This window comes from Oppia nitens, unplaced genomic scaffold (assembly GCF_028296485.1).
Source record: "Oppia nitens isolate AA-2021 unplaced genomic scaffold, nextdenovo-longstitch-racon4-pilon3 scaffold21_pilon_pilon_pilon, whole genome shotgun sequence".
In the NCBI taxonomy this organism is placed as follows: domain Eukaryota; kingdom Metazoa; phylum Arthropoda; class Arachnida; order Sarcoptiformes; family Oppiidae; genus Oppia; species Oppia nitens.
In genome coordinates, this window is record NW_026533201.1 from 1149357 (window position 1) to 1167181 (window position 17825).

The window sequence follows — 17825 nt, forward strand, 5'->3', positions numbered from 1 at the left end:
ATAAATACCTAGATATAAAATATAATTTTAAAAAACTAAATAATAAATTAATTAAATTAATTAATAACCTTTTTGTCATATTTTACAAAAAATTTTACTTTTTTAAAGTTATATATAAATATATACAGTAGATCACTGATATAGATACTGTATATATAAATCAGATAATAATTATAATAAACTAGTAGAATATAGTTATAAATTATATTTAAAATTATAAATACACATCATAAAATATTTATTCAAATAAAATTAATCAATAAATATATAATTTATTTTATTTTTCTTATTTGTTATTAATTAATTAATAACTAGAAATTGTTAAAATATTCAACAAAAATGTTAAATGCTTTTATTGTTTTTATTGATAATTAAAAAAAAAATTTTAGTTTAATTACAACTTGTTAATTTAGAAATCGATTGAAAACAAAAAAAAATAAATAAAAAAAATTTAGTCATAGAAAATTAAAAAGATAATAAAATTTTAGAGTGATTGTAAGGGTGTCCAGATTAAATTTAAAAATTAGATTCCGGATTACTACTACTACTACTAGTTGTTCACACTATAGCATATTCAGCTTGTTGTTGTTGTTGTAGTTCAGTATAGCCACGTATATAATATTCTGTTTCCAATAACAAAATAATCAGTGTTCCCACTTTCACCTGATTGTCCTTTATTTTAGCTAATTGTTTGTCATCCACGCTATAGATTTGTTTTCTATCATCCAATGTCTAATTAAATTTAGAGGATAAAAATATTAAGATATAAAAATTCTATATATATATATCATAACGAATTATGAATAATAAAATTATTATAAATCACTAAACTATATATATATATAAAGATAAAGAATATACAATATAATTTTTTTAAATATAAAATATTTATAACTAAAATTAAAAATTAATTAATTTTTAACAAAAATTTGTCAAATATTATTAAAAAAATACCTGATATAGATATTCCTATAAACTATATATATATATATAGAATTTTTATTAATTAAATTACAACTAATAAAAATTAAATTAAATTAGAAATGTCAAAATCAAATGAAAAACCTGTTGGTCAAATTTTTTGAAAAATTTTGAATTTTTATCATTTGTATCCGTGTCCACTTGTTTTTGCATTTTGTCCAATACTTGATTACGTTTTTTATGCAACAATCCAATTAAACCATTTGTATACAATGATTGGGTATTCAAAATTTTCTGCAATTGTTCAATGGAACAATCCAATTGTTTGTTATCAGTCTCATGATAAAACCGGTTCCAGTAGTCAACCCATTGGGTCTGTGTAGACAACAACCAGTGTTTGTATTTCTGTTGATTTATCGGCAATTTTCCTATAGCTGTAACTATACGATTGCTTTCATCCCAATCCCGTTGACAACCGGCCCCCTGTCTCCTACCGGCCCAATTGAGGCCAGCTTTTTTCAAAAAATCCGAATCCGTTTTGTACAGTTTACATTTTTGCTTGAACACATTATCGATTTCATCTAACAGCTTTTTATCTATCAATTTGTTGTATGCTGTATTTAGATTCACCTGTTTGGGCCATGGATCATTTACTTGACAACCAGTAGCTAGAAAAATAAATTATTTGTGAAAAAATGGGAAAAAATAATTAAAAAAAATTATATTAGTAAACTAGTATATTTTAAATTATTATTATTTATAGTAGTAAACTAGTATATAAATTATTATTATTAATTATATTAGTAAACTAGTATATTAATTATTATTAATTATATTTAACTATAAATACTATAATGATAATTATTTGACAACCATTTGCTAGGAAATTAATTTAATGTGTGTGTGTGTGTGTGTTTGTGTGTGTGTGGGTGGGGGATAAAATTGTGAAAAATTAAAAAATTATAGTAAATTAGTATTTTAATTATTATTAATATTATTTACCCAATCCATTGATAATTGACAACAAAATAGCTAAACAACTAATATTAGCTAATATTTTGTTCATAATTCAATATTTAGTATCTAATCAACAATTTAAAACAATTGTATAATATATATATATATATGTATATAAATATATTAAATGTTAATTTTGATATAAATTCTAGTTCAGTATTTATACTTTTTTTTAAAACTACTAAAAAGTTGAAAAACAATTAATATAAAGTTTATACAAAAATTAGGAAATTTATTGTTAGATAATGATTTGCAATTATATGTAATTTTGTTGTAACTTTTAAAGTGAGTATATATTTGAATTTGTTATGTCCGTCCTAAATGTCTGTCCTAGTCAAACTGCAATTTTTTTTTAAAAAAAAGTTAAATAATAATAAAATAAGCTATTAGAATTCAATATCAAAATTGTACTATTACTTAAAAAAATGTCAAAAAAGTTAACTAAATTTCTAAAATTAAATATTTAAAATTTTTAAATAAATTAATATTTTATATATTTTAATGTCTAAAAAATTTATACTAATTCTTTAAAATTAAATAAATGTCTACATTAAAATTTTTTAATTTAAAAAAATAATTTTTTTTGCAAATAAATATCAAAATATAAATAATAAAGTTTAAGTTAAAAATTAAAAAAAACAATCCTTATTAAAATTTATTTTTAAAAAATAAATAAATTTAAGATATCTATATAACTAAAATTTCTAATATATATATAAGAAATAAATTATTTCTAAATTTTATAGATATTTTTTTTTAATAATATCTTTTCGAGAAGTTACTTTTAAAAATGTTTGTTATGTTTTTTTTTGTTTTTTTTAATAAAAATTTCCTATTTCTTAGTTTTGTAATATAGTTTTTTTCTTAACAAATAGTTAAACAAAGATATAACTTAATTACAATTAAAATTTATGACTACTTACTAAAAATTTTCCGATTTTTTTAAATACAAAAAAACTGATTTACAAAATTACTAAATAAACAATAATATAGTAGAAACTTATATATATATTTGTTAATATATTAAAATATAAATTGCTATTTATTATATTAATTTTAATTGATTTTTTTTTTAAATATTAAATACTGTATATTATGATTAATTATTTATATAAAATATATAAATATAATTAAATTTTGTTTAATTAAATATGAAAAATTTTATTCATTACTTTGCTATCAATAAACATTATAAAGTTATTAATATTGATAATTATATAGTGATATTATAATTAAATTTAATTTAAATAATTTTAAAATAGTAATATATTTCTCAGATAAAAAAATAACTATTAAATAATAAAAATTCTTACTAAATAATATAATTTTAATATTAATGTATTAAAAATTAAATACTGTATGCAGTATATACTTTATAATTATTTTGTAATAATATTTGTTTTCTTTAAAAACGTTGTATTATTTTTAAGTTTTGTAATATTGTTTTAAGCAGTATTGCAAATAAAACAATAAATTGTTTTGAAATAAAATAGTGATTTGTTTTTAAAATGATTATGTATTTTATAACTAATTATTATTATTATTATTATACATAATAAGTTATTACAAATTTTTAAACAAACAAAATTTAAAAACTAGTAATTTAAATAATTAATAATAATAATAATAAACTTTTAATAAACACTTAAATATTTATTTTAAAAATAATTTGTTAATTAAATTAAATTTACTTTAACGTGAGTAATATTTTTTTAGTAATTTAAGTATATACTCTAGACTTATTACAAATAAATTAAATATTAATAATTATAATAATAATAGGTATAGTTATTAAATAATATCTAAAATTTTACCTATAGATTAAAAATTATTATTTTTTATTATTTTTAAACAATAACTATTTAGAATTAAAATTTTATATATTTATTAAATAGTATCAAAATATATAGTTAAATAGTAAATTAGAAAAAAACATAACAATACTTTTAAACTTTTTATTATTATTAGAAAAATAAATATTTTTATTACAAAAAAATGTTAGAATTTAGAATTATCTAGATAATACTAAAAAGAATTAATTAATAATATACAAAATTAATTAACTTGAAAAATAATTTAAATAAAATGAGAAAATTTAGAATAATTAATATATATATATATATACTATATTTAATAGTGTGATCGGGTGTCCATTAATATTAAGCCGGTTTGTCCAGGTTATTTTATACACCTTTTAAAACATAATCATCTTGTTGTTGTTGTTCATCATTAAGTAGAATACTATAGCCACGTATATAATATTCTGATTCCAGTAACAAAATAATCAGTGTTCCCACTTTCACCTGATTATCCTGTATTTTAGCCAATTGTTTGTCATCCACGCTATAGATTTGTTTTATATCATCCAATGTCTTATATAATTTAGAGGATGAAAAAAATATAATTAAAAATTCTATTTATAAATAAATAAATATATATATATATATATATATATATCATAACTAATTATTAATAATAAAATTATAATAAATCACTAACTAAATATGTATATATATATATCATTTTTGTTTATCAAAATTATAACTTAAAAAATGCTATAAAATTAGAAATTAAAAATCAAATCAAAAACCTGTTGGTCAAATTTTTTGAAAAATTTTGAATTTTTATCATTTGTATCGTTGTCCACTTGTTTTTGCATTTTGGCCAACACTTGATTACGTTTTTTCTGCAACAATTCAATCAAACCATTCGAATCCAATGATTGGGTATTCAAAATCTGCTGCAATTGTTCAATCGAACAATCCAATTGTTTGTTATCAGTTTCATGATAAAAGCGGTTCCAGTAGTCAACCCATTGGGTCTGTGTAACCAATAGCCAGTGTTTGTTTTTCTGGAATTTCGGCAATTTTTCAATAGCTTTAACTATCCGATTGCTTTCATCCCAATCCCGTTGACAACCGGCCGCCTGCCGACTACCGGCCCACTCTAGGCCAGCTTTTTTCAAAAAATCCGAATCCTTTTTGTATAGTTTACATTTTTGCTTGAACACTTTATCGATTTCATCAAGCAGTTTTTTATCCGTCCATGTCAGATAGGCTTGATTTAGTTTCAATTGTTTAGGCCATGGATCATTTACTTGACAACCACTAGCTATATTAGTATATATATATAAATATAAATATAGAAAAAAATAATTATTAAATAATTTAAATTAAAAAAAATTATAAAATTTATAAAAATAAAATCAAAATAAAAACATATATAAATTTCATTAGTAAACCTATTGATTGAACTAGTAATCTAAAAATTATATATATATTTATAGTATTTAAATTATACTAATAAACTTAAATTTTAGTTTATTAAGTAATTTTAGTAGCTAATATAAAATTTTAGTAAACTAGCAAATTTTATTTATTATTATTATTATTATTAATGTTTACCCAATCCATTAATAATTGTTAACAAAATAGCTAAACAACTAATAGCTAGTATTTTATTCATAATTATATTCAATACAATATACAGTATATAATAAATAAGTTCAGTATTTATACTTTTTTTCTGTAGTCAAATATCTATAAAAAAAATTTTTATATATATTTAAACATATTTATACTAAAATTATGAAATTAATAAAACTGATTTGTAATTATATATGAAATTTTATACTAACTTCTAAAATAAATATATATATATCTGAATTTGTTTTATATGTTTGTATATGTCTATAATCATCAAAATATAAATTTTAAAATTTTGATTTAAAATTATCATTAATAAAAAAATTATAAATAAATTAAGTTATTATAGTTCAATATCTAAATTGTGTAAAAATAGTGAACAAAATTAATAAAAAAAAATTGAATTAAATGCTTAAGGTTAGGTTAGGTTAGGTTAGGTTAGGTTAGGTTAGGTTAGGTTAGGTTAGGTTAGGTTAGGTTAGGTTAGGTTAGGTTAGGTTAGGTTAGGTTAGGTTTTGATTACAATTTCAAATTTTTATTTTCTATATTCTATATTTTTTTTAATTTCTAATAATAATTTGATAATAATAATAATCTGATTTTTTTTAATTTTATAGTTAATTTCAATTTAATTTTTTAGTTATACTTTGTGTCGTTGAATTTTATTTGAAAATGCTTGTCATTATTATCAACTTTTGTTTTTCTAAAAATCTTCCGATTTATTAATTTTGTAATATAGTTTATTAGCAAATAATTAATCAATGATTTGTCAAAAAAATGAAACTAAAATTTTCCGTTATTTTATTATTAACAAAAAATGCTTATTTCATTAAATTACTAAACAAACACTAAAAAAACTAAATAGATTTTAGAATAACATTTAAATTTGAAAATAATTTTTATTATTTATTTTTGAATTAAAATAATTAATACACACACACATACTGTACATTTACACATTTACATTCAGTACATATAGACACCTAAAATTATTAAATTTATTACAATTACATATTTATTTTAAATATATAATTATTATTAAATTTAACAAAAAAAAATTATATGCATTACTTTATTATCAACAAACATTATAGAGTTATCAATTCTGATAATTATATAAATATTGTTAATTAAATATAATTTAAATTTTCAATCTAAAAAATAGTAATATATTTTACTACAAAAAATTTTAGCTGTAATTGAATAATCAATAGAAATCAATTAAATTTGTTTATGTATTAAATGATATAACTATTAGTTAGAAATTAATTGATTATTTTGTAATATTTGTTTTGATTGTAATTAAGTTTTGTAATATTATTTCAGCAGTAATGCAAACTAAAAAATTTTTATGGTGGGTTAATTAATTGATTTAATTGTAAAAAGAAATTAATTATTCGTAAACAAAACAAAATAAATATACTTTATATTTTTAATTAAAAAAAATTTTAATCTAAAATTTATATGTAAATTTCTATCTAATTTAAAATGTTAGTTTCTAAACTAAAAATTCAATTTATATTGATTGTATATATATGTATATATATATTATTTAAATATAATTAAAAATAAATTAAATATAAATATTATTAAATATAAAATAAACCTACACCCACACATTAAAATAAATATATAGGTATAATAAAGCCAATAAAGCTATCACCTCTATTCATAAAAGTTCAAAGTTATAGTTGATAAAAAAATTTTAATATTTATAAATTATTTATTGTATTTTAATGTTTATGTTGTAAAAACATTTGGAAAACAAGGCTCAGGCTTAGTAACACAGGTTTTAATTTATATTATATATTAATAATTAAAAATTATTAATTATAAAAAATTCTACTCTAAAAATAAATTGTATTAGACATATATTTTAAATTTAGTTTTTAATGCTTTTAATAATTTTATTTTAATAAAGAAATAAGTTTGAAAAAAATACAGATAATTTTAATACTATTAGTTATTGCTAACCAAAGCGTTCAAACTTTTATAGCCACGAATAAAAAATTCGGTTTCAATTATCAAAATATTCAGTGTTCCCACTTTAACAGTTTGATCCGTTATTTCAGCAATTTTTTTGTCATCCATCGAAAACTTTTGTTTTGTATCATCTAATGTCTAATGTAATTAAGAATATTATTTAATTTTTAAAAAATTAATATCTAAAATAGTTTATAATAATAATTTTTTTTCTATGTATATCTATATATGTATATCTAAGTGTAATCATAATAATAAAAATAAGGCGTTCTTCACATATTACGTTCGCATTTGATTAGACGAGGGGGGGGGTTAGCCAAAGCAAACAATTGCGAACGTGGGGGATGGGAGGGGTAGAGACTTTAAGAACGTTCGCATTTAGATAATATACGCACTTCTTGATGAGGGGGGTAGAGGAGTAGCGGTTAGGGATAAGCGCGAACGTAATTTTATTTAGTAAAGAATACATGCGAACATAGGGGAGGGAGGAGACGGGGGGGGTCTAGATTTCTTTAAAAATGCGAACGTCGTAAATGTGAACCACGCCTTTTATGTCCCAAACCTTTTTGTCAATAAATTGCCAAAGTTTTTGATCCATTTGTTTCGCATCTTTGTCTAACCATTTTTGCATTCCAGCCAACACTTGCTTACGATTTTTGTTCAAAAATTTTTCCAAATCATTGACCCGAAGTTTACGGGTATTCAAAATTGTTTCGACCATTTTGACTGAACAATCCGATTGGCGTTTATTAACATCAGTATAATATTGTTGCCAATAATCGGTCCATTTTGTCTGATCAACCAAATATCTGTGTTTATCGTTTTCTGGTAAATCACTGATTGCTTGAATAATCCATGTATTTGAATCCCTATCATACTGGCAATTGGCTACTGGTCTCTGGGCTAACCAATCAAAACCTTTCAAAATCTTTTTCAACCGATTACTATACTGACTATACAATTGACATTTTCGATTCAGTAGTCTATCTAATTGATCGGTTAGCTGTTTATCAGACCATTGTTTGTATTGGCTATTAAATTTCGGTGTTTTTGGCCATGGATCATTTATTTTACAACCACCAACTATAGTATTATTATAATAACATAGAAATAACAATAATAATATTAGTAATAATATTAGTAATAATAATAGTAATAATATTAGTAATAATATTAGTAATAATAATAGTAATAATATTAGTAATAATAATAGTAATAATAATAGTAATAATATTAGTAATAATAATAGTAATAATAATAGTAATAATAATAGTAATAATATTAGTAATAATAATAATAATAATAGTAATAATAATAGTAATAATAATAGTAATAATAATAGTAATAATAATAGTAATAATAATAGTAATAATAATAGTAATAATAATAGTAATAATAATAGTAATAATAATAGTAATAATAATAGTAATAATAATAGTAATAATAATAGTAATAATATTAGTAATAATAATAGTAATAATAATAGTAATAATAATAGTAATAATAATAGTAATAATAATAGTAATAATAATAGTAATAATAATAGTAATAATAATAGTAATAATAATAGTAATAATAATAGTAATAATAATAGTAATAATAATAGTAGTAATAATAATAAAATATTAAATAATATAAAATAATTGTTTTTAAAATTAATGTAATATATAGTAGAATTCTTATAATTATAATTCATTATTAATTAGTACATAATATATATTTACCCAAAACATTGATAATTATCAAAACAATAGCTATAATACTGATAGTAAACTTCATAGTTATTATAGTTTTTGATTAATTTTTGTTATACTGATAATTGATATATTAATTAATTTAAATTTTACATTTCAAATAAATTCTATATAATTTTATTTTCAGTATTTATAGTTTATTTTAACAATCATAAAAAAATTTTTAAACAACTGTTTACTTAATAATTATAAGTAATTTGATGTGTAATTATTGATTACATAAAATTTTCAGAAAATATTTACTTATTTGAGTTTTTTTTGTTATTTCTGTGACTGATTTGTTTTTAAATAATTAAAACTAAGATTTTATTTACATTTATTTTTAAAATTTAATTTAGCAATGTATATTAAATTAATAAAATTATTATTTTTAAAAAACTTCATTTAAGTCAATTAAATATAATTAGTTATTATAATATTATTAATTGTAAACTATTATTTAAATCAATTAATTATGTTTAAAAAATACAATTAAAATTATGTCTGTAATCCTATTATTCATAAAAAATAAAAGTAACAAAAAATTAATTTTTATATACCTGTACAGTATATTAAGTTATTACTACTGTATTATTATTACAATATTTTATTACACATTAAAAATTACAAAATTATTTTTTTTTATTTGTTTGTTGATTAATATTTGCTTCAATTATTTAGTAATATATTTTAGTTTCTTTTTTTTCAAAATTATAATGTTATTAAACTAACTAAAAATATATATATTTAATTATAATATATAATTTATTTTAAAAAATAAATTATTTTAACTTTAGGTGTAGGTCTAGGTAAAGATGTAGTAAAATAATTGTTTTAATATAAGTCTAGAATACAATATAATTACAAAACATTTTTCAAATAACATTTCAAATAATATTAGATTTAATTTGATAAAAAAAACGTAAATAATTTGTTGTATAATTAGTGTTAATTTAATAAAATATTATTTTTACATTTCTGTTAATTGTCAGTAAACATTTATAAACTTAAATAATATTTTTTAAAAATCTAAAAATTGATTAAATGTTGGTTAATGCAAATAAATATATATTAAAAATATTATTGAATGTTTTAAAAAAATTATTATAAAAAAGATATATACAATTATTTTATTAAGTTTTCATTAAATATAATTTTATTTAAAAAATAAATTAATAATAAATAAATTTGACATAAATAACTAGAATATATATATATATATAGTGTGATCAGATTGTCCTAAGAATTGGTGCCGGATTTTTGTTATTCCGAATGTTTAGCTTTATAACCGCGTAGTGTATAGTCTAACGTATTTAACAACATATAAATTGTTTTCAATTTAATCGATTGATCCGATATTTTTGACAATTGTTTATCATCAATTTCGAAACCACGTTTTGTTTCATCTAATGTCTATAACATATATTTTATTTTCAATAATAATAATAATTAAATTTTAAATTTTAAATTTTAAATTTTAAGTTTTAAATTTTAAATTAATAAATAAACTTACTAACCATTGTGTCGAATGGTATCCAAAATAGATCTTGTTGATGTATGTTAGCTTTATCGATTTCTATTTGCATTTCCTGTAAAACTTGTCGACGTTTAATGGCCAGAATTTTTTCCATAGTAGCTAGATCATTTTTATTTGAATTGTAATATTTTTCAATATCCTCCCACGAACAATTCATCTGGCTTAATTGCCAATTTTTTAAGTAGATTGTCCAAAAATCTATCCATTGTATTACAACAAGCATATACTGGTGCCTGAGTATTGGATTTTTGACTTGATTGATAGGCGATACAGTACGTTTCTAAAAAAATTAATTTCTATCTATATCATCCTCATCATACATATTAGCTATTAGATAACAATGCGTTAAATATTATTATTTAAACTATAATAAACTATGACATATATATATATATATATCAAAATGAATAAAAAAAATTTAAATAAAAATACTGGTATTACATATTATCTATAGATATGGGAAACTCATTGTAAAAATCATTAAAGTAAAATTTTTTATATAGAAATTTAATCATGAGAAGTTTATCTAATAAACTTTCTCATGGGAAATTTATCTAGGAAACTTTCTTATGGAAAGTTAATATAGGAAACTTTGTAATAAAATATTTATCTAGAAAACTTTTTTATTGAAAATTTATTTAGGAAACTTTCTCATGGTAAATTTATCTAGGAAACTCATGTGGAAATTTTTTTATAGAAATCTTTCTATTTGCCCCTAAAACAAAATCATGATATATATATATATATATATATAGAATAAAATAAATAATTTTTTTAAATATTAATAAAAAATACTGGTAATTATAATAACTGTAGATATAGGAAATCCATAGTAAAACATTTAATTAAAATTTTTATATATAGAAATTTATACATGAGAAATTTATCTAGAAAATTTATCTAGAAAATTTCTATTTGTCATAATGACTAAATACTAAACGTACCGTATCCTGTATGTCATAAAAACAATTGTCCAGTTTTCTGTCAGCCATATAGTCAAGGCCTTGTTGTTTCATCCATTTAGCTGTCGTATTATACAATTGACATTTTTGTTGAACTAGTTTAACCATTTGTTTAATTAGCTGCTGATCGCTAGTGAATAAGTATTTTAGACCAATTAGGTTATAGTTTGGCGGTCGAGGCCATTGACAACTGGCATCTATAAAAATTAAATATATATATATATAATTGTGTTTAAATTAATTTAAATATCTATATAATATAATTATCAATATAATTTAAATATCTATATAATATAATTATCAATATAATTTAAATATCTATATAACTTAAATAACTATATAATATAAATATAAATATAAATATAAATATCTATATAATATAAATATTTTTATAATATATATATATATATAATAAAAATAACTATAAAATAATTAATATCAATATATAATATAAATATTAGATTATAATCAAAAAATATATAATTAATTTATAATTTATACCTAAATCGCCACTAATTGCCAAAACAATTGTGAAACTAATAATTAATGAAAACATACTGTTATTTTAATTCTGATAAATATTCTACATTAATTTTTATAGTTTTTTTAAAAATTTTTTTTTATTATTTAGTTTAAAAAATATAAAGCTGTAATTGATTTAATAGCTTTTCAATGTCATGGCATTGCATTGCAAAAACGCAAATCTATGCGTAAACAAAAAAAATTCCAACAATGAAATATAATTACATTTTAATATTTTTTTATATTGAAGACAAGGCTTAAACTAAAATATATTGTAAAATTTTATTTTCTTTTTAATGAATATTTAGTTTTACGATTATTTCAAATGCAATGTTTTATTTTATTTATCATTTCAATTATAAAATGAATTTATAAAAGCACTGAAATATTAAGACTGAAAAACTAAAGATTAACACCTTGTTTTTATTAAAGCTTTATTATGTTTTTATTTAATATTGCAGTATTAAAATAATGATAAAGAAATATTATACTAAAAAGTGAATAGTAAAATTACACTTTTTAATTATTATTAAAACTGACTCAATTTGAGACACTTTTATCTCACGTACGTTTTAGTATAAATAGTGATGTCTATCACTTACCAAAATCAGTACTGCACTTAGAGTCATACATTGTGTATTACTTTTTAGTGAATTAATAAAAAACATTTGCATATTACTTAGTGTGTGTTTACTCTATAATCACTGACCAACCGTATGGACATCTTAAGGGATGCCTTCAGAGTCATCCATAACCACGCAGACAATAGACAACTACTTCGAAAGTTAATGTTTTTATTATGACTACTCCGGACACTTATTCGTAAACTGAAGACTCTTAGTATACTTCTTTAGTATGACCGATAGAAACGGTCCTTGTAAGCCTACGGTCCTTGTAGGCCCACGGTCCTTGTAGGCCCACGGTCCTTGTAGGTCCATGTACCTTCCAGGCCCACAGGTCTGAACCCAGGATGGTTTTTTAAACAATGGATGGTTTTGAAACAATGGATGGTTTTGAAACAATGGATGGTTTTGAAACAATGGATGGTTTTTAAACAATGGATGTTTTTGAAACATAGGATGGTTTTCAAACAATGGATGCATTTGAAACAATTGATGGTTCTGAAATCCTTGATGGGTGCCAGACCCTAGATGGGTGACAGTCCCTAGATTGGTGCCAGATACTAGATGGGTGCCTGAAATGAAGGGACCGAGACAACTATCGGGTGCCTAACATAGAATTACTTAGATTTAATAGGAAAACCGCTCGTCCCTAAGCCAGCCATTACAATAAGTTATCACTAAAAAAAAGTCATAACCGTAAGGTAAGTGGTGTATTGACTGAGTGTTTGGTTTACATAAGTAGGCTTTAAATATGCTTAGATAACTGTAATACCCCCCCCCACTTCCCCTACAATATATATTAAATCATTTTTGTTTTGTTTTGTAATATTAGTGATTTTTGTAAAATGTTTTCATAAGAAAAAATTTTGTAATATTATTCTATCAACTTAAATTTTTTTTTATTAACTTTGATTTGATTAAAATTTAAGTATATAAAATTTTACCTTTACACTATATGATTTTCTAGTTTTTTTATTTACGTAAATTAACAAGTAGATGTTTGCAAATAAATTCCTATAGATAATATTATTTAGAAAAATTTTAATTAATTATTTATATTAAATATATGATTATAATTAATTAAATATTAAAATTTTATGCATTACTTAAATAGTTAAAAAGTTATTACAGTAGTATTGATAATTATTTAGATACAGTATTATAATTTAATTTTCAATAAATAATATTAAAATAGTAATATTTTTGACTAAAAATTAAACTTAATTTATAAATTACTTAAATATCAATTTATTTATTACAAAATTAAATAAATATTTGCAATCTAACTATATTATTAATATATAAAAAATTAAATACTGTATTTTTTAATAATTTATTTTTTAATAAAAAAGGTTTTATTATTATTAAGTTTTGTAATATTGTTTTAAGCAGTTTTGCAAATAAAACAATAAATTGTTTTTTGAAATGAAAATTTTGATTTGTTTTATTAAAATGATTATGTATTTTTAAATATCTTATTTATATTATTATACATCAAATTTTTAAATTTTAAAAACCAACAAAATTTATATACTACTATCTTATTTGATTTAATTAAAAAAAAACTAAAGTTAAKTATATMACTTAACATAATAAATAATTCACTTACATAAATATATACTACTGTATATATATACAGTATATATATATATAGAAAACTTAAAATATGTAAATTTTTTATTAACAAATTATTTTAGTCTAAGATTTATATTGAAAACTAATAGCTAAAAAAATTAGATATATTTCTATCTAATTACAAATATTTTTAATACAAATATATATATATATATATATAGTATATAAACCTACTATATATATTAAATAATAATTTAATATTAATAGTAGAATACAAATACTAATAATAATTAATTAGTATATAATATATAAATATATATTTACCCAAAAACCATTAATAATTGACAAAATAAATAGCTATAATACTTATTGAATTTCCAATAATTGAAACTTCATAGTTTTTTTTAAATAGTTTATTATATTTTAATTTTAATACTAATAATAAATATAAATGTAAATTTTATACATCTAGATTTTTATAATTTATTGAGTATATTTATATAATATTTTTATAATAATTTTTTTTTTTGAATATATATTATAACTAATATTATTCAAATAAATCATTTACACACAACACTACATAACATAACATAATTATTATAATTAGTTATTAATAAAAATATGTAATATAATGTAACTTAAATTATAAATATTTAAAAATTAAATTAACCCTGATTAATAATTTTATAAAACACACACACACAATTAAAATTCAAAATTAAAATTAAATGACAAAATTAAATCATCATGATGCTAAACTCTTCAATCAATATCTGTATTGTTTGTGTTTTAATTATGCCACTGGCCATTTGATCTAGGTCATTGTTAATTTGTTTAAATATATCAGCAATTAATTGATGTAACTATAGATATAAATATAAAATAAAATAATAAATAACAAACAAAAATACATATATAGATATAGATATTAACTAGTTGCTAAAACAAAATTTTTAATAATTTTAAAACAAACAATAAATAACATAAAATAATTTTTTAACATGTTAGAATTATTGTTACCAGTGTATCAAAATAGTTAACATTTTAAAAATATAATAATAATTATAATAATAATATACTTAAAATAAAATTAAAAACAAATAAAAGAAACTTACTAATTAATTAATTAATTAATAATTTTTACCTGCATACATTATTACTAGTAGTTTAGAAATTAATTAATTTACTAATTTATACATTGATAATAATAATAATAATATTTTAAATAATAATAATAATATTTTAAATAATAATAATATTTTAAATAATAATAATATTTTAAAAAATAATAATAATATTTTAAATAATAATAATAATATTTTAAATAATAATAATAATATTTTAAATAATAATAATAATATTTTAAATAATAATAATAATATTTTAAATAATAATAATATTTTAAATAATAATAATATTTTAAATAATAATAATAATATTTTAAATAATAATAATAATATTTTAAATAATAATAATAATATTTTAAATAATAATAATAATATTTTAAATAATAATAATAATATTTTAAATAATAATAATAATATTTTAAATAATAATAATAATATTTTAAATAATAATAATAATATTTTAAATAATAATAATATTTTAAATAATAAAAATAATAAATTAATTTAAACTATATACCTGTTTATGAACGTCACCGTAAAATATGTTACCCTTTTTCTGTACATAATCCCCGGCCCAGACAACTCTGGCCAATATATCTCGTTGTAAATCGGAAAACTTGGCCAACAATACGGGTTCATCCGCTACCCGGACAGTTGTTAACCGATTTTTTCGGCGGACATCCAATTTCTGGGCCACAAACCTATACTCTTCACCGGACGCACCGATAGCGTAGTAATTCATACGGCGTTGGCGGTCATCATCGCCCGCCGCCGATGACTGGCCATCGATAGCCCCGTAGGCCACGACTAGCCGATCGTTGGCCAACTGGATAAGCCGATCGTATACCTTTCCCATATAATCGATACCCTGGGCCTTATATTTGAGGCCCTGTAGGCGCATCATAGTCTGTAGCACCTGTATGTTTGTTTCGATAATAGGCAGCATTTGATCGACAGTCAACTGTTCCCATAGTTTACTAGTTTTACGCCGGAAATCAAATTTATCTTGAGTTTCATCCGACGGAACTGTGTTTTTAATTTTTAGATTAAAATTTTGTATAAAAATTTTTACAATTAATTGATTTATATAAATAAATTAATATTTAAAAAAAATAAATTAAATTAATATTTTTATAAATTTTGTTTTTTTTTTAAATTATTTGTTTATTGATTAATAATATTTGCTTCAATTATTTAGTATTATATTTTAGTTTTTTTTTCAATGAAAAAAAAAATTTTAATAAAATAATTAAAGCAATAAATGATTTAATTATAATTATAAAAATTTATTTTTAAAAATAAAATTATCATAATCATAATTATTAAAAATTAATAGCAGCATATTAATAGTTATTTTTAATTTTTTTACAAAATTAATAAATTATATTTTTTTTAAATAGCATAATTATAAACTTAATTTTTTTTTAAAATTTTACTTACAATAATGTTTATTGTTCCAGTCACTTTTATTATAATTTAATTTAGTTGACAAGTGTAATTTTAATTTACTATTATTATTATTAGTGTCAAATTTTATATTGTTATTAAAATTTAACTTGCTAATTAGGTATTTACAAACACTTAATGTTGATATAAAAATTGCAACTAGCTCAATATAAGAATGCATATTTTTTAATTAAATAAAAAATGATGTTTAAATTTAATAATTAAAAATATAACTATTTATTATATTGTTTTTATTTCCTATTTTTTTGAAAAAAAATTATTATTTATTACTTAATTGCCAAACAAAAAATTGTACTTTATACTATTTTTTGATTTTTATCTTGATCAATTAATCTTATTTGTGGAAATTTTTTGTTTTTGCCTATTAAGCAATATATATATAACAAATAATAACTGTATTATAATTTTTTAGATAATTTTATTAAAAAAACAAAATAAAATAAAGTAATGGAATAATTTTCTTGGAATTATTATTTTATTTTTTAAATATTATTTATCAAACATTATATAATTACTATATCTTTATTTTTTTTTTAAAAATGTTTGTTTATTATATAAAAAAATTTATCACATTTTTTTATTCAATGACAAAAATAATATTTATTATTAATAATACTCTTATTATTTAATTGAGTAAATAAAGGCTTTAATGATATTTTTGTTATTATATGTGATTATAGTATTAAAAAAATATCTGATAAATAAAAATTACTAAAACTTTAATCTAAATTATATAAATTTAATAAAAACTAAACAATAACAATAAATTATATTTTCTAAAGTCAAAGTTTGAATATTATTATTTTATTTAGATTTTAGTATTAAGTATTTTGAATTAAATATTATAAATATGGATATTTTGATTTTTTATTATTTAAGTACTTAAAGTATATTAAAGTTTCTAATAAAATAGTGAATATATTAATTAAA

The 17825-nt window shown here is 18.9% G+C and overlaps 5 protein-coding genes across 8 annotated transcripts in view; 1 reads left to right on the plus strand and 4 right to left on the minus strand.

Moving 5' to 3' along the window:
• Window positions 1-17825, plus strand: part of LOC128953296 (uncharacterized) — a 388095-nt gene that overhangs the window by 364334 nt on the left and 5936 nt on the right. The window lies entirely within an intron of this gene.
• LOC128953293 (uncharacterized) lies at window positions 4059-5444 on the minus strand. The gene is made up of 3 exons (XM_054298774.1): window positions 5343-5444; window positions 4529-5049; window positions 4059-4310 (listed from the first exon to the last, which is right to left on the minus strand). Exons 1-3 carry the CDS (start codon window positions 5401-5403, stop codon window positions 4122-4124), a joined length of 771 nt encoding a protein of 256 aa, XP_054154749.1. The 5' UTR covers window positions 5404-5444; the 3' UTR covers window positions 4059-4121.
• Window positions 7323-9180, minus strand: LOC128953297 (uncharacterized). Its single transcript, XM_054298783.1, has 3 exons — window positions 9071-9180; window positions 7909-8429; window positions 7323-7484 (listed from the first exon to the last, which is right to left on the minus strand). Exons 1-3 carry the CDS (start codon window positions 9123-9125, stop codon window positions 7323-7325), a joined length of 738 nt encoding a protein of 245 aa, XP_054154758.1. The 5' UTR covers window positions 9126-9180.
• LOC128953299 (uncharacterized) lies at window positions 10282-12145 on the minus strand. The gene is made up of 4 exons (XM_054298785.1): window positions 12080-12145; window positions 11561-11775; window positions 10597-10896; window positions 10282-10492 (listed from the first exon to the last, which is right to left on the minus strand). The coding sequence occupies exons 1-4, from the start codon at window positions 12132-12134 to the stop codon at window positions 10343-10345; spliced, it is 720 nt and encodes a 239-aa protein (XP_054154760.1). The 5' UTR covers window positions 12135-12145; the 3' UTR covers window positions 10282-10342.
• LOC128953292 (uncharacterized) lies at window positions 14975-17091 on the minus strand. The gene is made up of 3 exons (XM_054298773.1): window positions 16869-17091; window positions 15946-16454; window positions 14975-15164 (listed from the first exon to the last, which is right to left on the minus strand). Exons 1-3 carry the CDS (start codon window positions 17053-17055, stop codon window positions 15039-15041), a joined length of 822 nt encoding a protein of 273 aa, XP_054154748.1. The 5' UTR covers window positions 17056-17091; the 3' UTR covers window positions 14975-15038.